This window comes from Glycine max, chromosome 15 (genome assembly GCF_000004515.6).
Source record: "Glycine max cultivar Williams 82 chromosome 15, Glycine_max_v4.0, whole genome shotgun sequence".
NCBI classification, from domain to species: Eukaryota; Viridiplantae; Streptophyta; class Magnoliopsida; order Fabales; family Fabaceae; genus Glycine; species Glycine max.
Genome location: NC_038251.2, coordinates 9,482,332 through 9,509,674, shown reverse-complemented (window position 1 = coordinate 9,509,674; position 27,343 = coordinate 9,482,332). Strand labels below are relative to the sequence as shown.

At 30.6% G+C, this 27,343-nt stretch overlaps 4 protein-coding genes and 1 pseudogene across 8 annotated transcripts; 1 reads left to right on the top strand and 4 right to left on the bottom strand.

Annotated features, from left to right (window-relative positions):
• The first annotated feature begins 1,062 nt into the window (after window positions 1-1,062).
• LOC100780513 (phosphatidylinositol/phosphatidylcholine transfer protein SFH9) lies at window positions 1,063-5,731 on the top strand. Its single transcript, XM_003546156.5, has 11 exons — window positions 1,063-1,357; window positions 1,464-1,501; window positions 2,166-2,249; window positions 2,366-2,419; window positions 2,624-2,701; window positions 2,812-2,865; window positions 2,983-3,042; window positions 3,146-3,241; window positions 3,637-3,738; window positions 3,854-3,934; window positions 5,186-5,731. Exons 1-11 carry the CDS (start codon window positions 1,303-1,305, stop codon window positions 5,471-5,473), a joined length of 990 nt encoding a protein of 329 aa, XP_003546204.1. The 5' UTR covers window positions 1,063-1,302; the 3' UTR covers window positions 5,474-5,731.
• Window positions 5,732-5,908: 177 nt separating this feature from the next.
• LOC100818297 (WEB family protein At1g12150) lies at window positions 5,909-10,006 on the bottom strand. Its single transcript, XM_003547248.4, has 3 exons — window positions 9,847-10,006; window positions 9,456-9,649; window positions 5,909-8,372 (listed from the first exon to the last, which is right to left on the bottom strand). The coding sequence occupies exons 2-3, from the start codon at window positions 9,618-9,620 to the stop codon at window positions 6,807-6,809; spliced, it is 1,731 nt and encodes a 576-aa protein (XP_003547296.1). The 5' UTR covers window positions 9,621-9,649; window positions 9,847-10,006; the 3' UTR covers window positions 5,909-6,806.
• A 3,959-nt stretch (window positions 10,007-13,965) lies between these two features.
• Window positions 13,966-16,993, bottom strand: LOC106796088 (wall-associated receptor kinase-like 1; annotated as a pseudogene).
• A 2,354-nt stretch (window positions 16,994-19,347) lies between these two features.
• Window positions 19,348-21,408, bottom strand: LOC100817233 (DNA oxidative demethylase ALKBH2). Its single transcript, XM_014767496.3, has 4 exons — window positions 21,187-21,408; window positions 20,373-20,489; window positions 20,085-20,206; window positions 19,348-19,688 (listed from the first exon to the last, which is right to left on the bottom strand). Exons 2-4 carry the CDS (start codon window positions 20,420-20,422, stop codon window positions 19,495-19,497), a joined length of 366 nt encoding a protein of 121 aa, XP_014622982.1. The 5' UTR covers window positions 20,423-20,489; window positions 21,187-21,408; the 3' UTR covers window positions 19,348-19,494.
• Window positions 21,409-23,639: 2,231 nt separating this feature from the next.
• LOC100779624 (C2 domain-containing protein) lies at window positions 23,640-26,343 on the bottom strand. Of its 5 annotated transcripts, none has more exons than XM_006596937.4 (4): window positions 26,077-26,343; window positions 25,125-25,245; window positions 24,918-25,013; window positions 23,640-24,638 (listed from the first exon to the last, which is right to left on the bottom strand). In XM_006596937.4, exons 2-4 carry the CDS (start codon window positions 25,233-25,235, stop codon window positions 24,345-24,347), a joined length of 501 nt encoding a protein of 166 aa, XP_006597000.1. In that variant the 5' UTR covers window positions 25,236-25,245; window positions 26,077-26,343; the 3' UTR covers window positions 23,640-24,344. The 5 variants fall into 5 exon arrangements, with proteins under 5 accessions (XP_006597000.1, XP_006596999.1, XP_006597002.1 ...); XM_006596936.4 differs by having other exon boundaries at window positions 25,125-25,284; window positions 26,077-26,264; XM_006596939.3 differs by having other exon boundaries at window positions 25,782-26,262.
• Window positions 26,344-27,343: the final 1,000 nt, after the last annotated feature.

Genomic DNA, 27,343 nt, shown 5'->3' with positions numbered 1-27,343 from the left:
ATCATTTTCATGTTTATGATCAAATTGATGGTTTTATGTTATGTATAAATTCTACTTTAAAGAGTTATAAATATCCATTTAATTTATTTCTCATGTGCTCTCTATCTTTCTTTTATTTTTTTTATTATTATAATATCATTTCTTTCATTCTTTGTTTTTTACTCTTATGTATGAAAAATGATACTTAAATGTGTTATTGATCATCATCAAAATTGAAAATTTAACTCTTTTAGATTGACAAGATATAAGGTGGATCTATATTCATAATTAATAAAAATTCAACCCTTTAAATTTTTATTTTTAGTGTTACTTATATTTATATTTTTATTTTAGGTGTAACTATTTCTTTGAATGATTTTTGTGAGAATGATCTTTATTTTTAATGTTACTTATATAAGCTTTTTACAATACATTTTTTTATTTGAAATAGTTTATATTTTAGATTTTACTTTATTTTAAAAACATGTGTGGAATGTAGGTGATTATAATGTTAGTTATTACCACCGAATGTGTGTAAATCAATAAGTACAATTTTTTTTCTTATAATAAAATTTGAATCCAAGATATAGTATAAATTGTTCATTTTTTAAAATTAACTCTAGTAAGTTAAGAATATGAAATTGCTATAACTTAATTAATTATTATCTCAAATTTAAGAATGAAAAAAATAAACACTTGGTATTTATATTAAAAATTTAATGATTTTAAAATTATTTTGTAATGTTATTAGTCACACATTATTCTTAATATAACTTTTAATGTAATTATTATAAAAATTAATAATTTTATATAACGGTATAAAATTATTTTATATTATACTTACTATAATTTTTGTTCTCTTATAATAATTCTACCTCGTTTGTGGAGAATTATTTTGGTAAAAGATTAAAAGATACTTATTTTGTACCAACAATATTAGTATTAGTTATTTATAAACGGCACCTAACCAAAATAAATAGGATTTGAAGCTAACGTTTAAAATATTGACAAAATTTTAATTTAAACACAGAGAGATGAATCAATGTGAATAACATGCTTCATTTGCATTGAATCTTGGTATCTACCTCTGAGTCACTGACTGTGCATTAAGTGGAATGACTACACATAACATCAAACTTTGGTGTGCAGTACTGCATCTGTAACAGTGAAGGAAAGGAAAAGAATGCAATGACTCAACTCCAGATAGTAGATAGTGAGTGAGTGAAGCTAAAGCTACAAAAACAACAACCAAACAAAAAACTCAATTCTCTTCTGTTCTTGGTTTTTGCTTTTCCTCATTCTCTCATTCTCAACACCACCAAAATGGGCCTTGTTTCCCAGGATGCCCTCAACCAACTCCAAGCTCTCATGGATCAAGGTCTTCCCTTTATCTCATCTTCTCTTTCCTTTTTCATCTTTCTCTCACCCCTTTTTCTTTCTTTTCTTTTCTCCTTTTTTTTTATTGAATTGTTTCTTTCTGACAGTGCTACTTGAGGAGGAGCCACTGCAGAGAACGTTTCAGGTGACCATTTTAGCTATACACCTTCCCACCTGATTTTAACATTTCATTTTTTTTTGCTTCTTGGGTGTATGCTTGTTGATCCTGATCTCTCTCCTGTGTTTGACCTGTGTCAATAGCACGTCTTGTTTCAATGGATTTTTGTTTACTATGGGCATTGGAACCCTGAAATTCTAGTGATTGTACTTGTGTCTATGTGTTTCATTAAGGTTGTGACTAATTTTTCTTCTGCATTCCTCCACTCCTGTTTAAGACTTTTCACATGTAGCAATGATTCAGCAAAGGGAAGGGGAAGGGGGGAGGGGGGATGAGATCTGATTTCAAGTATGTAGTTCAACCAATGTGGCACTTCTGTGTATATATATCTTCAACTTTCCTGGTTAACTTGTTTGAAGGAGTCAAGACAATCATTTCTTATGTTTTACACCTCCTGTTGTTTATTTAAGCATACCGACATATATAATTGGTAATAATAAGATCTTTCTGTTTCTGGATAGCTGATAATTTAATCAATTGTGTGTGATTTTATCTACCTATTCTAATTATAATGAGGTTTGATGAGATCTGGTGATCTCTTAGCAACTGATTGCAACTGCTTAAGGACAAGTTTTTTCACTAGAGAAGCACTTTATCTTCCCTTTTGGGATTTAATTGCTGTTCTTTGCAGAATGTTCATCAAGGATGTGTCGCCGAAACCTTAACGCGGTTTCTAAAAGCAAGGGAGTGGAATGCTACCAAGGCCCATAAAATGGTAAGACGTGTACAGTGGAAGTGTTGTTTATTGAATGCTTTGCAAATATGTGTTTATTGCTGTAAATTGACTAATATCCAATTAATTTATTTGTAAATGCCTACATTATATTTCAGATAGTCGATTGTTTAAAGTGGAGAGTACAAAATGAGATTGACAACATATTATCTGTAAGTCTATATTCTACTTATCTTTGTATATTATTGTTTGGACATTTCTTTTGGTAGTTCATATTTTTCAGTTAGGTGGATGCCTGTAATTAAGAGATGTTTTTATTCTGTCCCTTTATGTATTTATTGGCAAAATCTTATTAAGACGTTATTGCAAATGACTTTGTTCTTGCATGTTAAGCCTGGATGTTGTTTCATTTTCAGAAACCAATAATCCCTACTGATTTATACAGAGGCATTCGTGATTCACAACTTATAGGATTGTCCGGGTACTCCAGAGAGGTGCTCTTCAAACACAATATTTTCTCAGTCCATTTTGTCGTAGTTGTGCTTGATTGTTATATACATGCACATTTTTACTGTCATTGATCAAGATTTGACATACTTTCCAGGGTCTGCCAGTCTTTGCAATTGGTGTTGGGCTTAGCACATTTGACAAAGCGTCTGTAAGTTTGTTATAAAAGGGAAAAGGAACATTGCTATGTTTGGAGCACTATCTATTTCTTTATCTTAAAGCCTTGTGTTCCTATCTAACATTATTTCGGGTGCTTGTATGATTGCAGGTCCATTATTATGTGCAGTCTCACATTCAAATTAATGAATATCGTGATCGTGTAATCTTGGTGGGTATTACTCTTTGGAGTCTTCTAAGCTTCTTAATTTTTTTATTAACCTGATAGTTTAGCTTCTTCCCTTTTGTTTGTTTTGACCCATATATGCTTGTAGCCTTCAGCATCAAAGAAGCATGAGCGGCCTATTACCACATGTGTAAAGGTTTTGGATATGACTGGTCTGAAGTTGTCAGCCCTGAATCAGATAAAGGTACTTTTTAATGATACAACTATTTGGTCGAGTAGGTGTAGCATAATTGTGAATTGAGTGTATTCATAATGCACTTTGATGTTAAGACAATAAACATGCAGGTTTAAGTTTAAATGGTAAGTAATACCGCCATTAATTAGGAGTCGTACGGTAAATAAATTTGTGTCTGTAAACTTTAGAATTTACTATTAACATATAATGATCAATAAACTATTGCATATCTGAAAGTATTATACTTGCTCAAAGTTGCACTCGAAGATTCAGTTTAGATCAAACTGTTTTTGTTGTTATTTTGTGAGCAAATGCATAAAGCAGAAAACCTTTGTGAGTTTTTTGTTTTCCATTGTTTTTAAATAATTTCCAATATTGCTTAGTCATCTTTCATGCTGATGCAGTTGTTAACAATAATATCATCCATTGATGATCTGAACTACCCCGAGAAAACAAATACTTATTACATTGTAAATGCCCCATACATATTTTCAGCTTGTTGGAAGGTAAGACGATATTATTCCTTATGACTTGGTTTCCTGTATATTTCTCCTTCTTATACTGGTTTAAGTTGAGCACTTTTTGACACCTAGGGAAGTGCTAAACATTTTGCATTAGCAGGTTGTGAAGCCACTTTTACAAGAGAGGACAAGAAGAAAAGTACAAGTCTTACAAGGTTGTGGGCGAGATGAGCTATTAAAGGTAAGGTATTCATTTCTTTATTTTAAATTCTTAGACAAGGACTAGTGGAAGTACATACTCCCAAGTCACAACAGAAGAGATCATATATGATAGAATTTTTATTTTTCCACATTGCTTGCTCTCAATTGTTCGAATGGAGCATGTAATTTCAGAATAGATAAAAGGGCAAATGCAGAATAGAAAAAAACGCAATCAGAAAAGACATGTTAGGAAAAACGAAAACTAGGCAGTTCTTGAAATTTTTTTTCATAGAGATGCCAAATTGGCAACTTTATTCCAGATAAGAGACAGTAGCGTATGCTCCTTGAAAATCTTTATTGCATTTCTTTCAACCTCATGCATGCACTGTACGTTGCCATAAAGTCTTGCCCTCCTTATACTTCAAAATAGCCTTCAAAACTAGTTGTCATAAAATGTTACATTTTCCCGAACAAATCAAACATTCACTTGAAACACCTTATGGTCTACACAACATAAATCTAGAACATTGTAGAAATACATGATTGCTTGTCTCAGAATTAAAAAAAGTACATTACCCAAGCATAAGCAGAGTGTTTTATTAGGTCTATAGATCTGTAACATTGAGTTTCCTGTCCTTATAATCAACAATCTATTCATTGCTAGCTGGATGTATTCGTGAAAAAAAAGGAAAAAAGAAAAACGAAGAAACAATTCAATACAAAAGAAAAGCATTAACATATAACCGAAGCCCATTACAAGGGGGAAATTGAAACTGTTTGGGTTTTTGAGGACTTTGGTAATTTGTGGTGGAGTTTTAGAACTTTGCATAAAATAAAGCTACATGATGCCTTTTTTTAAGGGAGTGCAAATGATAGCAATATCAGAAGTTGCAAAGGGTGATATTAAAAGCAACCGTAAGATAATTTGACTTGCTTTATGTTTTTACCGTCAACTCTAGACAAGGACAGTGAAGTTCTTCCTTGGCTAGGAGTTTTAGAGAAAAAAATCAAGAACTTACTTCAGTTTCAAGCAATTTTTGTTTCTCTTTCATATTTACATATTCATGTTTGTGCATTTTGTTTTCTATAAAACGAAGCAGTGGCAAGAGTAGCACAGGTCATTCTTCTGGAAGTGCATTTTTTTTTTCCTGAAAGTTTTTACTTTTAATTCACTCCGTATTAGTAAGCACGTGGATCAGTTCTTTTTTATTCTAATAGAGAAAAAAGATGGCTAAATGCATTGTAACCTTATATTATTCAATTGAAATTAACAAATGAAATTTGCATGTAGATCATGGATTACACGTCTCTGCCACATTTCTGTAGAAGAGAAGGCTCTGGATCATCAAGACATTCAGAGAATGGAAATGAAAATTGCTATTCCGTGGATCATCCTTTCCATAAGCAGCTCTACAACTACATCAAGGAGCAATCCAGAATCCATGAAGCTGTTGAACCCATCAAGCAGGGATCGTTCCATGTAGATTTTCCCGAACCTCCTGCCGAGAAAGCAGAGATTGTCAAGACTTTAGAGTCTGAGCTACACAAGTTTAAGATCAGCAATGAGAATGGTGATTGAAGATTGATACTGTTACCAATGGTGTCTTGGCCATGTTGTCTTTTACCTGTCCTACTAACCATTTGAACCAAACTAATGATGTAACAACGGTTCTTCCTCCACACTATTATGAGGATTCCGCAGTACTAGTTAGCTTTGTTTATCTTAGATTGAGAAGTTTAGTGAGTAGTCAAAATAAAGCGGATCCCAGCTTTGCATTATGCCATAATGCAAAGTGAGAAATGTCAAATATGATGATAATTATCATGTTTCTTCTAAGCTTGATATTTGCATTTTTTTTAATCTTCATATTGCCTTCTCAATTCAAATAGAAAACAGTTTGTGTTCGAAGTACTGAGCTTGGAAATAAAGAGTATGTATATGCTGCTATTAGATTTGTGGGAGAAAAAGATCTGCTAATTCTCATTTTCTTGTTTAAATAATATTAGTATTACATTTATCTCAGAAATAGTTGTGCATGGTAAAGAGAAGGAAAACGGTTCGAATTTAGTAGACTTCATTTTTGTAGTGATTCATTCACTTCATTTTATGCTCAAAAGAATTAAATTTATACTAAAAAGGTTATACTTAACAATATGAAAAGAAAGAATAAGTAGTATTACCCTCAGTTGATCCAGTCTAATTTAACATTCGGATACTATGGATCTCGTATTAAATCAAAAAAAGAAAAAAAAAAACTAAATGTTACTATTACGTACCCAAAAAAAAAATTGTTCGAGGAAAACATCCCACGTTAGTTAGATATTCATGGAAACCAGTGCACAGAAATTTTATCCAAACGTGTTACCGTGCATCATTCGTAGTACTTTATGATCGTGATAACTGATAATATAGTATTGCATAGCCAACATATACGTGGTAATTGGTAACTTACAATATATAGCTAGTTATTCATGCATGCAACAACAATAAGCAAAAGCTAGCCTCAGCCACTTTGAATTTGAATGGCTTCTTGGGAGACAGATATACATGTTTTATAATTATATCATGCATGTTCTTCGACAAGCTTCTTCACCTTACCACGATGGTAAATAATGAAAACCAACCAACAACTACATCTAAACATATTTTCCCTAAAATGTGGAAAAAAACAATATGAAACTTCTGTGTTCCCTAGGAACTCAAGAAACCAGGACTTTGACAATGAGCATTCACATTTGCATGGAAGATGGAAACATTGACATGGCTTTGAAAGCGAAATGGGAGAGTTTTTTTTATGCATAAATGATTGATCATGTGATTCAAGGAGCCTCTAATCTACCAAGAGAAAGGCACAAAGCCAATAAATGCTATTGAATATTGATAAATGATAACCCCATTTGGCATTTCAATTCTAAATACGCAGAGAGATTGGTCTTGAGGAATTGTCTGAGTAATCCAAGTTTTGTTCTTCTTGACGCCACTTTTTTAGTTCACCCTCAACTGCAACCTTTGCAGAATCCGCCATCTCTGCATTCCTCAGAGCCATATCTGTTGCAGCCTTTATTTCCTCAATTGCTTTCAGGTTTGCCTCCACCTTTCTGTCCACTTCATTCTTTCTTGTGTTGATTGCTTCCACCTGAGCCATTACTGCTGTTTCTGTTCTGTCAATCAAGTCTTCAGATTCCTTGATCTTCCCACTCAGTGCTGCAAACTCATCAACTGTCAACACAATCTTCCCATTGGAATCTGCAACTGAGACTGTGTCTTGGGTGTTGTCACTGTCTGACATCATCTTCATCTCCTCAATGGCTCTTTGTTCTGCTGCTTTTGCTTCCTCAGCTTGTTTCAGGTAAAGCTCTAGTTTTTTCTCTAGTTCTTCTGCCACTGCTTTGGATTTTTCAGCCTCTTGCTTCAGCTCTTGTGTTTTAGATCTCATTTCTTCCTCTTCCCTTCTTGCAGTTTCTGTCTCAAATGAAAGGTGTTTGATCTTCAATTCTATCTCATCAATGTTATCAGATTCTTTGTCCATTGTCTCTTCTGGTTTACTCTGTAGTTGATCAGTTAGGTCAACAGCTAGAGCTTCTGCTGCCTTTTCCTTCTCCTTGAGTTCCTCTTGCTCTTTCTTCACTTGTTCCAATTCTTTCCTAAGGGAATCCACTAGGTCTCTCAGGGAAGATTCTTCTTCAGCAACTTCTTGAAGTGTTTTTGTTGCTTCTTTGATCTCCAAAGTTATTAGTCTCACTGAATCCATCTCAGAAGCATGTGCCTCTTGTATCTGCTTTTGGAGAACCTGAATCTCTTCACTTGTTTCAGCAAGTTTGGCCTCAAGGCTTTGTGTTAGTTCGGGTTCATACTCATTCTTCAATGCAATTAATTTATTCTGTGCTTCTTCCTTGGCATTTTCGTAGAAACTTAGCCGTGCTTCTCTTTCTTCCATGGCCTTTGCCTGATCTTCTTGGGCTTGTGATGAGGCAAGCTTCAAATGTTCAATTTGTTCTTTCATGGTTGCAACTTGGTTTTTGAGTTCATGGAGCTTTTCTGTGTTCAATTTTGCGGAACGTTGAGCCTCTCCTGCTGTTTGGAATGCAGCCAGTTTTGCCTCCAAAGCTGTGTCAAAATCCTGCCTTATTTTGTTGAGTTCTTGCTTGGAAGCATCTAGTTCCTTCACTGTTGTTGTGTACTCCTTTCTTGCATGCTCTAGTTCTTGTTTCCATGCTTCATATCCTATAGCTTTTTGGGATAGTGCCTGTTCAAGTTCTTTGGCCTGATTCTTCACAGCTTCAGCAGCTTCTATTGCTGATTGTTTAGATTCCCTCACACTGTTGAGCTTCTTTGTCAATTCCTGAAGGGTCACATTGGCCTTATCAAGCTCGGAGAGGGCTTTGGATTTTGTGTTCTCAGCACTTTCTAGCTGTTTCTTTATTTTGTTTAATTCTCTTTGGGCCAAGAGAAGCTGAGTCTCCTTTTCCAGCACATTCTGCAAATCACACAAGTTACTGATCATGAATCATAACTTCACAAAGAATGGCACTACTAATAATGAAAAATGATGCAAATGTTGAAAGGGTTTGTTTGGGTAAGTTTCTCTAAAAGCACTTCTAGGAGAAAACAATAAGAAAAAATGAGATAAGCTTTTTCATAAGCTAAAATGACCTCTCAATTAACTAACCATTAGTTAATTTGTAAAAGTTCTTTTATATAATTTTTCTAAAAGATGAGATGATATCAATAAATTAGTTAATGGAGAGATCATTTTAACTTATGGAGAAACTCATTTCATTCTTTTCTTTTTATTTTATCATCCTAGAAGTGTTTTTAGAGAAACTTATCTAAATAGACCCAAACTCAAAATCATGCAAAGGAAGAAATTATGCAAACTTGGAAATCTCTAAGCTGTGTGCGCCTTGCAAAGACAACAAGAACTTGTTGGTTTTTTATTAGAAGAAAAGATTTTTCAAAAGAAGAAGAGATATGTTAGGCAAAGGAACTTATTAAACTTTTATTCTTGAGCTTTATATATGGAGTCAAAATGTAACACAATTAAAAAATATCAACAGCCAACAACATTCTAATCTTAAAATCAAACTGATTATACATCCTTAAAGTCTAAATGATAAAAATAATATCCTTATCTTTGTCTAAATAATATCCTAAAAATCTGAAATATAACAAAAATTCTAAAAAACTATGGAATGGCAAATATTCAGGCATATTTTCAACCAGACTCTAGTATCAATTGTAGCTTGTAAGTGTCTATAATTAACCAGCATCCAGGGTCATGTCTTTGGCATCAAGCATTCAAGCTTCCAAGCATGAATTTAAATTGTGATTGTGGTAGCGATTGCGGTCGCGGTTTCGGGTATTGCGGCTGCTGCAATGCAAATTTCGGCCCTTGCGGTGTGAACTATTATATGTTTTCACTTAATGTAAAAAAGAATTTTACAAGTATTTTATTTATTGGCATATCTTTTATCTATAACATAGCATAACTTTCATTCATTTTAATCTTGAATCCTTGTCCTAGAACTTCTTTAAAAGAAAAGTTACATTTGATGTTTACCTCCGATGATCTTCTCTTGATAGAACGTTTTTCCTTTGAGACGGCTACTTCACCAAATAAACTAACAGCTGCTTTAACAGATTGGAATGGAGCCCTTGTGTCAATCTCTCCAGCCTCTCTTGGAGAATCAGTGTCCCTTTCTTGATCTCTAATTCTGAAACTCATTATATATTTTTCTTACTTGCAAACGGTATCTGCATGCAGGAGAGGGATATATACATAACAATGAGCATTGTTAAGATAAATCTCGTTATACATATGAAACTACATAACAACATATTTTATATGCTTTCAAACTTAAACCAGCATTGATATATATAATATCATTGCACCACATTTTACACATGGTATGTTAGATATCCAAAGCATAAAGGACTAAAGTTATGTTTACCTTAATGTTTGATGTTACAACAAAGGACCTGGAATGCAATGTCCTTAAGAGAATGAAACAAATAATGGATCCAGGGACTCCTCCTTTCAATTGATCTGGTAGGGCCCAGATAAAGAATTTGCAAAGTAGAGGTGTTGGAATTCAAAAGAACCTAGGTGAAAACGTGGGCTCCTTTTAAGTCCAACTTTTATTCACCTTCCTGAGACCGTTGAAAACAAAGGAACTTCCTAAAATATGGTTGGTTAAATTTGCTTGGACGTAGAATTGGCTATATATAAGTTATATTTAGCTCAAGGGGCAGAGAAGTTTGTGGTGGTGTTGACAGAAAATGCCTACCATGCATACAGGGTTGTCAAATACAATAATGACCATTTTCTGTTCTGTAGTTGGGAAAGCATTGGGGTATATGCGGAAAATATGGAAGGTTCAAATGAACCATGATGAAATATATATTTACAATATTAAAGTGTCGATATATCAGTGTTCATTGATTATTTAAAGAAAAAAAAAAGTTGAAAAGGAGTGATGACACAATTTTCAATCTTAAAATTTAGTCTTGGAAAAGATAGCATGTTGCTAGAGAAGACAAGTCTTCTGATGTAAAGATATCCTTATTCGAAAGTTAAAAACTAATTTTTTGAGATATTAATATTTATTTAAGAAATTGATATTTTTCAACTGATATTTTTTCATACATATAAGTTAAGAATCAAACCTATGATTATATAATTAAAAAAATTATTTATTAATCATGTCATATCATATTAGTAGAGAAAAAGTCTTCTGAAAATTAGACTAAATAAAAAAATTTATTATTATTATTATAATCTTATCATTTATAAGAGACTAACATATATAATATTTTAAGAAAAAAATAAAGAATATTTTTTTATTGACATGATTAGACTAGAAGTAAAATAAATATAAAAGAAAAAAAGAATAAAAACAAAAGGAAATAAAATAGAAAATATTACTTGCTCTTAAATATAAGAAACAAATTATAGGTTAATTAAATTTTTAGTCTTTCAACTTTTTTATATTATAATTTTTAGTCCTTCAAAATATTTTTGATAATTTATAGTCATTAATTTTTTGTCTAACATTTTTAGTCTCTCTAATTTTTTTGTCAATTTTTAGTCCCTTATTTTTTATTGTTTAAAAGTAGTTCCAAATATAAAATAAAAAGGGACTAAAATTAGCAAAACAATGACTAAAAATTGAGCAATAAAAAAATTAAAAATAGGCAAAAAAATTAAAAGGACTAAAATTACTCAAATTTTCTTTTGAGAATCATGTATTAACATGACGTCACAAATGCATTATTGAATGCCACCACATAAGCAGTGTAGCAATATCATACGATGGAAGGAACCAAGACTATTGATTTTAGAGAAATAAATAAAAACTTTTACTTTGCACGTTTTACAAGAATTAAAAATATATCCAACCAGTAAGTTTATTAAGCAAATTAAGTCTCCTTATTTTTATACCAAAAAATTATTTTAAAATTTAAACAAATTTGATTCTTTGGTCAATTTTTTCTACTTTTTTTTACTGCATTTTTTTTTAACCCAAAATCATTTTGTTATTAATAGACATTGTTATCAGCATTTGTACAAAATAACATTATTATAAATATTTTCAACTTTTTTCTGACATTTCAGCTGCATCTCCCCCTGATTCGAACCCCCACGGAAGAACGAGTCGAGCAAAACCGGCCATAATAGGTATGAACTGTTAAGTGGTTAATATGATTTCTTTTCCTTTTTTTCTTTAATAAACATTAATTATCTTTATATATTAATTAAAGGGTTAGTTATAATTTTTATTTTCCCATAATCTTTAATTTCAGATTTTTTTGTTTAATTGTATAAATTTTGTCTCCAAATTATGCACATTTATAAACTATACAACTTTATTTGTAAATTAATAAAGTATATTTAACTTATAATACATATGAAAATTTATAAAAATATATATAAAAATTATAACATGTATGCAAACTAATAAAAAAATATATCATTAACTCCGTGAATCAATCGAGGTGAAGTTATTTTAGTTTAATGAAAAGTCTTGAAAATATAATTATCTTAAATACTTAGAGAAAGAATTTAGTCATTTTGATGCTCCCAAGAGTTAACAACTAGAATAAGATTGTCTTAGGTGAAAAATATGTCATCTAAACATAAAAAAATATAAAAAACTAATGAAAATAAGTAATTGAGTGTGTAAACTAATAAAAAATATGTAAATTATATAAAATCAAAATATGCAAAATATAGAAAACAAAATCAAGAATACTTAATAAATAAATTTATATTAATATTTCACTTTAAGTCTTTGTTTTTCATAATATCTGTTCTTGTAGTAAAAATAAATAAATCTGTTCTTATGAATAATTTAATAACACTTTTCATAAATGAACTTTTTATTAATTAATTACATTTTCAAACTATTTTTATTTATTTTTCAAACTTATTATTTCTCTGACTTTTATATTTTCATTTTGCTATAGGATAACTTATATAATATGACTTTTTCTTTACTGCAACTTATATAATATGACTTATACAATTGAACCTATGAGTTTTCTTTGTGGACTGTTATTGATAAAGTAAAAAAAAATTGTAATACCATAGATGATAATTAATGAAATAAATAGTTAATATTTGAATAATACCATATAATTCAAATGCTTAAAACCAATCACAAAAGATTATAATAATGATATTATCAAAATTATTACATTTAATTAATATATTTAATCTTAATTTTATTTTGGCTCTTCCATTTTTTTCAAGCTTTGCCATTGAACATATGATCAACTAACAGATGGACAAAACTTACTTAATTTGAAAAATTAGGAAACTAAAATTCCATGATTAGAAAAATATCAAAATCGTGAATTGAAGATTTTAGGAGGACAAAAAGTGTAATTAAGTTTATATTAACAGATTCTTTACTTCTCTTTCTTTTAATTGTAATATAAATTGTTATTTTTATTTTTTCCCTTTTTTGATGAATATATTGTGAAGCTAACTTTCTAAATTGAGCGAGAAGTTTCTTAGTCTCGATGTGTTTGATTGCTATATATTTGATGTAAAACGGGTAATCGATCGACAGTATTCGTCTTAAGACGGTTCGGTGAAGTACTCGTGTATATGAAATGTTTCCTTAACTCGAGTTTTTTTTTTTTTTTGAGGGGTGCTCGAGTTTCTTATATTCTATTTTTTTTTTAAAAATAAATATTAATATATATTCAACAAAGAGTCTAAATAACATAAATGATATTTGTAATTCAAATACAATAACATCTAAGGTATAAAATTTTAGATTAATTCTAACTAAATATTAAATCCTTAAAATTAATGATAGACAAGGAGTTTTCAATTTTTCTAACGTCATTTACCTAATTACTCAACACCATTAATAATAAAATTGACGAGGAGTTTGCAATTTTGTCACTTTATCGTACAAAATATTCGAGTGTCAAATATATTACACGATATCAAGAAAATTTAGCTGGTTAAATGAGATACATAAATTATTATAAATTATTTAATACATGTTTTTATTCTTATCAATAAAAAAAAGTTACATAATTGTCAAAATGAATGAGCTATATAAAAATATCTTGTTATCTTAGTCTGCTGCTTCAAAATCCAATATATAGAGCATGAGTCACATAGGCACTAGCCCTTCTTTATACTAATCATAATCTTAATTAATTAAGGAAACAAATTATATGATAAAAAAATGTAGTAACTAATCTTAAGAATCAAAGAGGAAATAGTTGACAAAAAAAAGAAGAATCAAAGATGAAATAGGGAAACTAATCCCGAAAGAGAACCTAAGATGCTCTTAAATATTTTTATGTTAATTGTAACAAATATAAGAATATTGTATCTCTAAGTTCAAGTCAACCCATTCTGGGTACTAAAATCATTTTACTTTAGAAATCTTATAATTAGGTTCAACCATTACAAGAGACTGTTTCTACAATATGCCGTAGTGTCATGTTACACTCGTAACCGTAACACTACATAAATATTCATTTTAAGTTCTTTCATCTAATCATCATTCATCATGAAATAAAACATCATTAAGTCATAAAGCATATTGTGAATTACAGAACTACAACACAACATCTCTAATCAAATATAACAAGTCTCAAAGGGTTTCCTTAAAGGAATAAATACAACAAGTTTATAAAGATGACATTTATTCCCTAAGTTGATCCCCTGCTACAATAATTAAAACAAAAGACTAAGTGTCAGATCTCATCCTCAAATCCATCAACAAGGTCCACATAAAAAATGATCGTCATGCTCCTCCAACATCATTAACCGCTCTTGTGTCAACAATATGATCATCACATTTTAAACAAAAAATGCAAGGGAGTAAAAGCACATAGTCAACTTAAAAAGAAATTCGGGAAATAAAATGCCAACTATCAACAATATTCATTATCAAGAAACAACACATTTATGAATCATGTCATGCCATGTAGACGCCACTCCAAGAATATTTTCACCTTATGAGCAATTAACATGGACACATCCCTTAACATAGTCCTCTTTTCTTATCACTGGGGGACACCTACTCTTAATTTTGTGGAGGAAGTATGGTTGTATAAAAAACTGATGAGTGTAAGTAATGGTTTACCTGGTAAGACTTGCAAAGACTTTAACTCATAAGAATTTGCCCACTCAACTATTCTATAGGTCCATTCAATGTTAACCACCAAGAAAACTTTCAGTATTTGGTTGGGAGTCCACTAAGCATCCTCAACTTATGTGTCTATTAAATGCCAATTATATATGTATGCATGATGTATCAACTCCACTAACAAACCAACATACCTCAATCATTCAAATATTCACCAATTTCAACATCATAAGAGGTCGTCATATCATAAATTCACCATTTTTATCCTCGTCACAATTATGAACCCATGTATAGTTCAATAAGCATAACAAGACATTCAACACCATCAATTCTAACAATCACTACACCAAAATCTTCATATGAATTTGAATTTCATGATCTCAACCTAAACTCAACTTTAGCATAATTATAAAAGCTCATAGAATAAAGATAGTTTCATATGTATCCCATTTGAAAAGAGATTTAAAAGCATCCAAGAATCAGCTCACTTAAGCTTGCATAGCTGGCTCACTTAAGCGAGCACAAAAAATGTATTGTGCCCGATAACAAGGCTTGCTTAAGATGGCTGTCTTTGGCCCAGTTAAGCGGTCTCAAAGCAGCCCGCTTAAACATTGGCTGAGACCCAAAAGTTTAAATTTCTTCCCTCACTTAAGCTGTCTAGGACGGGCTTGCTTACGCTCGGGTCCTATAATTACAAAAATACAGAAAAGACACTCTAATGGCTTCCCGAGGCTTCAAAACTCAAATAAATTGGTATAAATCCAATTTGTGGGATTCAAAAATGAAAATATAACATTTTAAATGACAAAGCACATCACAATTACATCTCAAATCAAATATAAACTTCCCTTGTCTCTACAAACCCAAAGGTGATGACTTTTGAAGAAGGAAAGAAAAGGAAGAAGCTTTTCACCAACCCACACTAAGGTGGTACCAAACCATACCCAAAACAAATCCAAATCAGTTTTTTACACCAAAACTTAGGATCTCCATGGAATCTCCATGGTTGCTTTCAAGAGAAGGAAATTGAAATCTGATGAGAAGAGAAAAAGATGAGCTTACCACGTCAAGGATCAACTATGGTCCCCAATTGAAGAAGAAAAAGGTCTCCTTTGAGCTATTGAACCAAAATCTCTAACCTCTAGGGGGTGGATTTCTGGGAGGAGAAGAAGAAGAGAGTGAAGGAGAAATTCTGTGAGTGTTTTCTCAACCAAAAGTCCATCCTTCTAGGCCCAAGCATCATAAAATCCACTAAACACACATCAACATATAATTACTCACCATATTTATTAATTAATTTATTTAAATACTTAAATTAAATTTAGTTCTTCTTGCATTTTAATTAAATCACTTATTCAATCAATTTATGAAAACACAAATGGTTTTTATTTACACAAGGAAAATTAAGAATACTCACGAGTTATATGGTAAGAATATGAATATCCTCCAATGTTGGTGTTCTTTTATTTAGATCAAGAGTTGAACTTATATTTGATAGTCTTCAGTTGGGACATGCTCAAGATCATCATGTCTTTCTAGTGTATTAGACTTCCCTTCCAATTTTCGAATTCCTTCTAATTCCATTGTGACTTCCTTCATAGTTGGTGGTTTCTTCCCATTCAACTCTAAACATCTACCTGCAAGATTGGCAACTGCCATGATATGTTCTTTCTCCCCCTCCTTCATGACTCTTTCATCAATAATATCAAACAGACGATTTTCCTCCATACAAAGAATGAAATATGACTAAACTCTTGGCTTCCTCTGGTCTTAGGAGGGATATTGGTTTTTGCCCTGTTAAGAGTTCAACAAGAACTACTCCAAAGCTGTAGACACTCTTTTCTGTAAATTGACTATTATGGAAATATTCAGGGTCCATGTATCCAAATGTTCCTTGAACTACTGTAGTGAGGAGAGTAGCTTCAATAGAAACCATTCATGATGTACCAAAGTCTGCTACTTTTGCCCTATACTTTTCATCCAATAGTATATTTGTTGTCTTGATGTCTCTGTGATAAATAGGTCGAGAAGCAGCTAAGTGTAAGTAAAATAAAGCTCCTGCTACTTTGGTGGCAATTCTCAAACGCATCTCCCATGTCATTGGTAAATCCTCATTTTGACCATGCAAATACTCAAAAAGGTTACCATTAGGGATGAATTCATAAACAAGCAAAGAAATTTCAGTCTCCAAACAACTTCCTAACAACTTGACCACGTTTCTGTGGTTAATTTGTGAAAGAATGATAAATTCATTGATGAATTCTTCAACATTTCCTTCAACTTTGAATTTTTTTCACTGCAATAATTTTTCCATCTATTAACATTCCTTTTCCTTGACCTCCTTTTCCAAGTACCCTATTCTTATTGAAGTTGTCAGTGGCCTTCTCTAAGCCCTCTAAGCTGAAGAGTTTAACTTTATCATCATTAACTTCACCAAAGACAACCTTTGTTCTAACAATAATCCTCCATTTTTTTTGAAGAACATTTCTCTGCGTTTATGCAGTATGTGTTTTATTACAACTTGCAGTATGTCTTTTATTACAACTTTACCCAACCGCCATAAAACAAGGAGTAAAATGATGGATCCAAGGCTTGCAGAAACTCCTACTTATTTGGCTCATAAATGCATAAAAATAAGTCCTTTTACTTATATGCAATTGGGAGCAAGTTTCATTCTCATTAAAACACCTAACACTCTAACAGTTAAGGTTAAACTAACAAATAACAGAGATTAGAAAACTTTATAGTCTTATAACTATATATGTACTTATATGCAAATCCACAAGGTAGTTGTAGTAGAGAATTTATGAAATATGTAGTTTATTTTGTTTCTTTAACAATTTTTTTGTTAAGCACATATTAGTCAATAAAAAAGAAAGAAAAATAGTCTTTAACAAAATATACACTGTATAGGAAAATTTAATTTGGGAGGATGATAAAATATCCATTACTAGTTCAGATGTGGAACTCAATTAGTAGCTCAATATGCTAAAAGACGTCTGGAAACTTTTTCTTGCCAAAGAACTTAAGCACATAAGAGGATTTGCACAAGATATTATAAGACACCGTGTATGTGGGTTATGTAATGTATATAATCTACCAAATATGAAAAAGACATAAGAAAATGTAGAAAAAGGAGTCATCTTTAGTTTTTATTATAATATCTTAAGGCTAAATCCAATGAAGTAAAGGTTCTAGTAGTTTTCTTGTTAATGTGAATAGGATGATGCAAAATGAATAATCACATTGAAGAATTTTAGAACTTCAATTCAGAAGTTTCTCTTAAAGAGGTTTTTAATTATTTTTTGTGATGTTATATTTAGTTTGAATTTATTTTAAAATTTATATTTAATTTAGATTTTTTTATTTAGAAACTATCTTTTATTGTAATAAATATATTTAGATGTCTTATGTTCTTTAAATTGATTTTTAATGATAATAAGAAATCTGAGTTGCAACATTATAAAAGATAATATCACATCTGAAATCATATCCAACGTTTCTCTCATGATCTAGTTGTCCTTGTAATAAGATTAGAATATTATGAATTCTATTTTTGTATCCAAATTTAAACATACTCTCTTCAGTTTCAAAAATAAGAGGAGGAAAAAACTAATTTATATTTATTAAAAAAGTTAGTTAACATCATTTAATTGTGTTGATTTTATTTAAAAGATAGATTTTTTTCTTAATTATTCTTTTTTTAAAAAAATTTGATATCAAAAATAAAATATCATTTTAGGAATAATATCTTTTTTAGGGGATTTTAGGAATAATATCTTTTTTAGGGGATTTTAGGAATAATATTGATAAATAAGGTAAAGTTGTTATGATTTACTTATATTTAAAACTGAAACTAACACATTAGGTATTTATTTTTTTAGAGAAAATTACAGCAACACCTAACACCTCTCCTGAAGTTTCATATTTTTGCATCCCCTACAGGGGTGTCAATAGATACGGATGGAGAGGGGAGCGGGCACGGGGCCGAGTCTCTCCCTTAGCACTTCTCATGTATATAGGTATATGTTTTTAAGTTAGTTAATGTAAAATTGTGTAAAATTAATTATTTATGTTATTATTATAACAACAATAATTAAGATTAGTTAGTGTAAAATTATATAAAATTAGTTGTGTTTGTTATTATTACTGTCATAGTTAAGGTGATAACTAGAATAAAATTATTATTATTATTATTATCATTGTGTGTTTATTGTTTTTATAAAAACGGTTAAGATTATTATCATTTAAAATAAAACTAGTTTAAATTTTATGTGTAAAAATAGTAATGGGCATGTTGAATTGAGTAAATTTTCACATGAAAAGTTGGAAATGACAATTTAAGGATAATAGAAGAATGTGCACTGCTGTTACCATGTATGCATTTGCCCGTCAAGTTGTTGGATATGAGTGAGCATACCTTATGTCTTGATAGGTGAAGGAAGGCTAGTGGGAGTTGTTGGTATAGACCTTGAGAATGTGTGTGTGTGAATTCATAAGTTACGAAGTGTATGCATCCTCATGTCATGGTAGCAACTACCCCCACAAAACAGATTCTGACAAAACCATGATTGCTCCCACGAATCAGAGTTACGTGTGTTTATCAAATTGTTTTGACGCATGTTATGTTTCTTGCCAGTGATCATGTTGATATTATGTTAGAGGACATAGCCAATTGATTGCTCAAATAAGAAGTTGTTGATTCCATGAGCATTGAATTGATGTGCAATGGTATGGCATGATGATTGGTTTCCATATGTGTTTATTGTTAAATGTTTAGGATTGTGTATATTAGATTGTATGAACATTAGCATCTACATAAAGCCTGAAATATAAAACCGAGACACACAATCATATTACTCAAAATAAGACAAAATCTTGCAAAATTATAATTTTCATATCAATCAGTCACTAAAAAACAGATACCTTCTAGAATGCCATACGCAGATTTACCACAAACCTGCTTTGGTCACAAGCCAATCAAAAAACCCACCTAAAGGTAAGGTTAATGAGTGTAGCTTCAGCTTTTGCACGCTTAGGCACAGAGTGAATCCAATCTCTTTGGGTATATCCTCTCATCACCATAAGGGATCCATGCCTAAGTCTAAATGTATGCTGATCAGCATCATGGCTACCCTTCTTTAATCTCTTGCTGGCAGGTTCACCACTTCCATCTGGAAGATCCACAACAAATGATAATAAGTTCATGCATACCCACATAAAGGTTCATTACTATTGTATTACCCATACACAGTTAGAAAAAGAGAGACGTGTGTTTGGATGGGCTTTTGCAAAATTGATTTTTGTTAAAATTGATTTTGAAGTGAATTGATTTATATTTGAATGTTTTTACCTTGAAAGCAAGTGTAAATTCTTCAACTCAACACAAGCTACTTTTTATCACTTCTATTCTAGTAAAACTGAGGTTTGGTGGCAAAATCAATTTTATCGAACAATATCCAAACATCCGTATTTTTACTAAAAGCAAAATCAGTTTTGAAGCTTTCCACCATGAAACTAAACACAAACTCTAAGTGCATTGCTAACTCCAATAACAAAAGAATTCATACCACGAGATTTTTTACATGGCTTCTTCTTCAAAACAAAAGTTAGAGATGCAATTTCAGGCGTCCGTCCATAAAGCTTCTCATCATCAGAATGCCAACCAACATAGTCATTACCACAATTGTACCTATTTAAGAGTAAGCTATTAAAACTACTCCCAGGGAGAGCTTTATAGACCTTCAGAAGTAAGAAGATAGAAATATTAAGTAAAAAACAAACATGGGCTAAAAAACCCATTAGTCAAATACATTGTCATCATCATTAGCAGAATTGATGATTAAAATCATTCTTACAGCATCCAACATGTTTTTAAGTCGTGGATAATCATCCCAAGAATATGCATGAGGCTGATATCCACTGTAAGTCAACTCAGTCAATCCTGAAGTTGCAACATAACATGTGTCTCGAGGCTGCAGAGAATTACATTAAATTACATAACATTAGGACCTTTCCGTTTATATATACAAGAGAGTAATCTCCAAGTTAGGATTCATCTTATCATGTCAAAATTATGTGCCTATCATTCTCTTATATCTTCAGTTACAAGCAAGGATATGAAAATTCTAATGAGAGGATTCATTCAGTAAAGACCCTTATCAATAACTTTTTTTTTCTTTCCATACACATTAATATTGAGATCGAACCCAAAAACTACGTATTTAGGGAACTTGAACACGTGTCTGGTAACATTTTTCTTTGGGGGGAAATATTTGTTTATTTCATATTCATACCAACTTACAAACTACAACTTCACAATTCACAAAGTTAACCTGATATATGAAAAAAAATTAAAAAAGCTAAGCCCGTTGAATAAGAATATAAAACTAATTAGAGATCACTCGGTATAAGAATTTTATAGTAACCATTACAAAAATAAACAATGTTAACATACACATAAGTTCTAAATAAATTCTAAGAATACGAACATATGATCACTTGTTACACTAACTGCCAAACAAAAGGGGTATATATATATATATTAAATAAATTAGATTAATAGTTAACAGCTTTATTTTAATTTCAAAGGGTAATCAACAAAAGATGAGATTTTGGAGGAACCCCAGGTCTGAGAATGGGTTGAATTTGAAAGAATTATATGAAATGAACCTGAAGGAATGATTTTCCGAAGACGGGAATGGAGGGTCTGATCCATGGTATGTGTTTGTCGAGATAATGGAACCATTTCTATGACTGATCGGAGGGTATTAACCTCTGAATGTAAACGACGTCGCTTCCGTTTCCCTTTTCACAGTCTCGCTAGGGTTCTCTTCCGATACCGCCTTCAGCTTCAACACATCCATCGGTGATCACAAAATGTTAGTAGCCTCTTCACGTTCTAATTCTAATAGATAATAAAATTGCAAATTTTGCCGCCAAATTGTTTATTTTTATAGTTAAACTTTATCGGATACAATATAGTAGTTACAAGCATTCCTCTTGTAAAATAATATAATAATACCAATATCAAATATATTTGTTTAGATAAACTTATTCGTAAACATGTTTTTTACTTTTTTTTAAATTTAATTTTAATATATTAACATTATAACAAGTTTAATTTGTATGCATTATTATTAGTAAAATATAAATTATCCTAAGTATAATTTGTAAAATGACTATTATAAAAAAATAATAGTAATTTTTGTACTATATTTTAATTATAACTACGTGCCAATGTAAGAAAGAGAATATATATATATATATATATATATATATATATATATATATATATATATATATATATATTGATAATATAAAAATTTATATTATCATTTAATTACAAATTATTATATATAATTAACTTGTTAATTTTTATAATAATAAACTTTAAAATTATATTAAAGCGATTGTGAGTGGATCACAACATAAATCAATTATACATGTTAAGACATTACCAATAAACTTGTTAAAAGAAAAAAAAAATCAGTTAGTCTATTTTAGTTTTAAAAAATTATGTCTATCGATTCGATGATATATTAATTTTGTGCAACCATTAGTATATTATTCTGTAGTTTTAACTAAACTATCCAACAAATGAAATGACACCAAATCAACACATTTTTTTACTATTTGTTAAAATTTATTAGTAACTATAAATAAATTCACGAATAAGAGTCGTTAAGTACGAAATGAAGTTTATAAAAAATTTATGATTTTTAATAAATTTTAATTAATAATAGAAAATATATTTAAATTATGTTAAAACATATGCTATTAATATTTATTATCCAACTTTATTTTTTTATGAGCATTAATTCGCCTAAAGTCAAGAATTAAATTTTCAAAATATTAATATTTATTTAAGAGATTAAATTTTTCCAATAAATATTTATCATATGTAAAGAATCAAATTTCTAACAAGATACTTAACAAATAAGATTATTCGTGAACTATATCATATTATGTTTCATCTAACTTTATATGATTCTATTTGATGTTTTAATTTATTTTGATTTTTTTTAAAAAAAATATTCTTTTAATGTACGGTAATAATAATAACCAGCACTAGAAAAAAAAAAGTAATAATAAGATCTCACCTCGTACAAACTCTTTAATACTCCCACCAGGAGACCTACCGGATTAATAGGTTAATTAAATAACACATATACCGATCCTATATAATTTTTTTTTTAATTCTCCGATTCATCTCGTGTAAGAGATTTCGACTCATTTAAAGTTCAACTGAGAAATAATTGCTTAAAAATTATTTTTATTAAACATCACTCAAATAATATCCAAATAATTTAATATTAATTTCAAGACATTAATCAATTATACCAAATCACTTAATGTCTATAAAAATTTATGAGCATGTGATGCACAGTACAAGTACCGGTCAAGTAAACAGTAGTCTCTGTTCTTCATAAATGCAAGGGACTTTTCTTTATTATTATTATAAATTATAAATGTTTTACCATCAACAAATAGAATTTCACTTTATATCTAGTTCAGTAATCATTATTCAACATTTAAAACACATGATATTTTTTTAACGAGTATTCTTTAAAACTAGTTAAATAAAAGCAAAAATACGAAGATGATAATTATTTTCAAATAATTAAAAACATATATATAGACAATATTATGTCTTAGTTAATCAATAATAAAATTTGCTAGCAAAACGTTTTTATGCTTTGGCTCAGCATGTTGGTTTTTGAAACTGTCCAGCACAATTTCATCGATGAGTATTTGTTATGGACTTGAAATAATGAAATCTGACACTGGAAAATTCCCCCATATATCACCATTTAGAAAGCTTAAAAAATCCTGGTATATATGTAGTGTTACTGTTACTTGAGTGTACAGATGCATAACTGCATTATGGCCGAGTAATTATACTTGTACAATTTTTTACATTAACAATGTTGAGCATATAGACAGTTCCTTTGAGGCTTTGATTATTGAATAATTTAGCACATGTTTAGGAATTAGGAATTATGTAAAAGATGTATTTTTTTTTAACTCTAAACAAGTTTAAGACTACTATTTTTTTAAAATAATGAATAGAAACAAACAAATACTTAATAGATCCATCTCTATTCTACTTGTGTAAATTTATATAACTAGCAGTGAAGAAATATAAATTAGCAAGCATCAGCCTCACAATTTATCTTTTCTTGACTTATCTGCAAATCTATACAATACCATCAAAACTCACGCAATACCCAAATGAATGCTCATAGCTAAAATGAATATTAATCTGTACTATTTTGGGGAGGAGGGTATGTAATACAAGATAACACAAGGGTAGCACACCATAAGCTCAAATAAGCCATAAATCACTACTTGTTGATTTGAAGATGCAGCATCTAGTGGCTTTAATCTAACTGGGGATGAGGCATCACCAATTCACTGCTAAATTTCATTGGAATATGCTTCTATTAATGTTTTTTTTTTCTTTCTTAAATATGTTTTTGGTTCCTCAAACTATGTTACTTTTGTTTTTTATCACTCAAATTTAAATTTGTTTTTCTCAGTCCCTCATTTTAAAAAAGACTCTTTTCTGTGCATCTGCTATAATTATGAATCCAAACTGCTGAAAATCAGTCAGAAGGGACTAAAAAGAGTATTTTTTTGAAATTGAGAAATTAAAAAAACGACCAGAAACAAAAGTGACCTGGACTGAGAAACCAAAAACCTATAAAAGCTTCTTTTTTTTCACTTTTGGGTAGAAACATCTATGCAGGAGTTAATCAAAAGCAAGACTCGACTAGACATAAAATGTTAGTTAGAGATCTACACTTATGACACATGCAATTGTTGCACTATATTGCAGGAGCAACATGTGTGATCAACTTGATGGTCAATTCTAGTTCCCCAGACTCAACTCCACGAAGCCTTAACCAAACATTCTGCACCACCTCACCATTCACACAGTTGATACTGCTTTCACGGACAAGACAGTTTTCACCATCAGGTATGACCTTCCTTAATGTCGTCTCACCAGAGGACACTCTTAAGATGTCTCTTAATCTGGCTGCAGAGACTATTGGTTGAAGGTTCAGGAAAGCATTCCCCATCTTGTCATCAGCCTTCAGAAGATCTTTATCAAACACTTCCTATTAAAAAAAAAAAAAGAAACAACTCAGCTATACAACATAAGAGCTAATAAATAGTACCTAGTATTCAAGATTTCAGAATAGGTAAAATATGTTTTAAGTCCCACAATTTTTGGTCAAAATTGATTCTAGTCCATACTTTAGAAACATGGTTTTAGCGCTCATATTTTTTATAATTGGTTTCCTTTATGGAACTTAGGATACTTGAGTGAGGGACAAAATTAACCAAGATTGAAGAAAACAAGAATGAAGCGGCATACTAAATATCATGGAGCTCACCAAATTCAGAACTCCCAAGGGTTCTGTCAGAGTGAAATTCAGCTCCTCATTCCAAACAGGATTCAAGCAGCTATTAATTACCTTGGTCTTTGCAGTCTGGTACAATTTAACAACATTTCAAGGTTAAAATATGCTACATAATGTTAATGTTATTGTTAATAGAAACAAGACAAAAATGAAATTAACATATAAATAAGTCTTATTTACCTGATTCCCTAGCTTGAGCACAACATAAGGATCACTGGTCTTGAAATCCCGGATCACCAACCTTTTCCCTTGCACAACAATGACTTTTAGCAGCCCCAATTGTTCACCCATTATACTCCTTCTAACAAGTTAAACTAATAGTCAAACATGGTATACCACACTACAAAAAAAAACAGTTGAAATATTCACCGTTCATGTCGGAAACAAACAAAACAAAACAAAACAAAAGCAAGGATGCCAAGTGTGTATGATGAATGGAGGAAAACACTTCCCCTTTACAAAGAATTGCGAGTTATCAACGCCAAGTGGAAAGACAAAACATGGAAGTCTCATTTCTTCTTCCACCCCAAATTGGAAAAAAGAAAAGAAAAAAGGAATGGTTGAAAAAAATGGAACTTTTCCCTTTCTGTTAATTAGATTTATGCAGCAAAATTATTCAATGCAAGCATAACGAAAAATGAACCAAACAAGAGAAGAGAATAAAATAGGATTCTGCTAGAGAAGGGAGCTTATAGTGCAAGGAAAATACTCAGTTACTTTACTTACTTACCCATACCAAAAGTTGAGTTTTTTTTAGCTTTTCCAAGTAACTAAATATTCCAAATTTGCTATAGTAATAATCACAAAAGCATTCGGAAAGCAAAGAAGGGGAAGTACCGACTACAAAAACCAATAGATCATTGAACCGAATGAGAAGTAAGCAAGTGAGGAAGAATGAAGGGTGTATTCCTCAGTAAATCACTAAATCCACATTAAATAAAACAAAGAATAGTGGATATAAGAGAAAGATCCCGATCCCAATCACAAGTGAAGTGTGTTTAGCATTTTGGCACACTGATCCAACTTCAACTAAACAAAAAATCAAAAGAAAAAGGATATACTGAGATATATGATAGTATATCCCTCAGGGAAGCTAAAAGCAAAGAAACACATGAAAGAAGTTGGAACTCACCAATGGATATGTTGTGATTTGTGAATGAGGAATAGCAATGAGTAAGAATGAGACTTAAAGGCAGTGGAACAACCTCTTCACCGGTAGCAACAGGTGGGGTTAATGAGAGGAGAGGACAAAGGTGAGATTCACACCTGTCGGTCAAAGGAAAGGATATGATACCATTATGCATTATTAACAGATGGACTGTCTTGGCCGCAGGATTCACCAGCCTTGCTTCTTTTGCTTGCTTTCTGTTTTACTAGTACCGCCACTCTTTTTTTATTATTCTTCTTATTCTTATCAAACTATATGTATTCACTAACACCTATGTGAGTGCAATTGTATTTCATCTTATTAAAGTTTTCCATTTAAGTTTCCTGGATAAAAAAATATAATTAAAATGGAAAATTTTCATCAAAGATAATGAGTTAAATTTCTTAAAGAAATAAATTATCAATAATCAATATATATTTTGTATCAACAATATAATTATATTTTTTATTTTTATAAATATTGAAATATTTAAAATTCGTGTAGATGAAATTTTGAATATGTTTTTGTCCTCGCAAAATATTTATATGATATTTTGATTTAGAATTGAATTCGAGAAATTCAATTTCAATCTAAGATATCAATATTTATATTTTGTGAGGATCAAAAATATATTTAAAATTTTTTAAGAACGAATTTTAAATATTTTAATATTTATTGAGATGAAAAATATATTTTAGAAGAAAAAAAAAAAGGTAGTGCATTGTAGCAGTTTGTGCGCGTTTGGTGACTTGGTTCACTGCTGACTCTGACAACGCTCTTGTTCCTTCTTCGGCTTTGCGTAAGTCGGATCAGATCTTTGATCTTTCAATTCAACCGCGTGCGCCACTAAGCTTGCTTTTCCTACAGTTCATCTTCTGCATCTTTTTCCCACCGTGACAATTAAACAAATCAAAATATAAATTACTTATCAAGCATGCACATTATATTTTAGTTCTGTACAGATTTCATTAACTTTTGATGAATTCTTTTTAAGTCTTTAGTTAGTGATTTGTTAAACCAATTTTTGCACGTTGTATAAAAATAAAATAAAAAATTGTTGCACGTTAAATAAACTCATCTTAACAGATACTTTAAAATTGTATTTAGATAGTTTCTAATAAAATGAGTATAAAGGTTGTGAAAAGAATGCTATCACACTCACTTATAATAGTAATATTTTAATAACTTGATGGCACATGGGATGTGATAGTTACTAGTTAGGTGGGCTCATCAAATTAAATTAACATTTGTA

What these genes read in the sequence shown, in the direction of transcription:
- LOC100818297 (XM_003547248.4), bottom strand. Translation starts at nt 9,620, where the DNA reads ATGAGTTTCAGAATTAGAGATCAAGAAAGGGACACTGATTCTCCAAGA. An exon ending in TCAAGAGAAGATCATCGGAG is followed by an intron (nt 8,373 to 9,455) that starts GTAAACATCAAA and finishes TGTGATTTGCAG; the next exon opens with AATGTGCTGGAAAAGGAGAC.
- LOC100779624 (XM_006596937.4), bottom strand. Translation starts at nt 25,235, where the DNA reads ATGGGTGAACAATTGGGGCTGCTAAAAGTCATTGTTGTGCAAGGGAAA. An exon ending in TGCTCAAGCTAGGGAATCAG is followed by an intron (nt 25,014 to 25,124) that starts GTAAATAAGACT and finishes AAATTGTACCAG; the next exon opens with ACTGCAAAGACCAAGGTAAT. An exon ending in CCTTGGGAGTTCTGAATTTG is followed by an intron (nt 24,639 to 24,917) that starts GTGAGCTCCATG and finishes TTTTTTTAATAG; the next exon opens with GAAGTGTTTGATAAAGATCT.
- LOC100780513 (XM_003546156.5), top strand. Translation starts at nt 1,303, where the DNA reads ATGGGCCTTGTTTCCCAGGATGCCCTCAACCAACTCCAAGCTCTCATG. An exon ending in CAGCCCTGAATCAGATAAAG is followed by an intron (nt 3,242 to 3,636) that starts GTACTTTTTAAT and finishes ATGCTGATGCAG; the next exon opens with TTGTTAACAATAATATCATC. An exon ending in GGCGAGATGAGCTATTAAAG is followed by an intron (nt 3,935 to 5,185) that starts GTAAGGTATTCA and finishes ATTTGCATGTAG; the next exon opens with ATCATGGATTACACGTCTCT.
- LOC100817233 (XM_014767496.3), bottom strand. Translation starts at nt 20,422, where the DNA reads ATGCATATTCTTGGGATGATTATCCACGACTTAAAAACATGTTGGATG. An exon ending in TTAAAAACATGTTGGATGCT is followed by an intron (nt 20,207 to 20,372) that starts GTAAGAATGATT and finishes ACTCTTAAATAG; the next exon opens with GTACAATTGTGGTAATGACT. An exon ending in GCCATGTAAAAAATCTCGTG is followed by an intron (nt 19,689 to 20,084) that starts GTATGAATTCTT and finishes TGGATCTTCCAG; the next exon opens with ATGGAAGTGGTGAACCTGCC.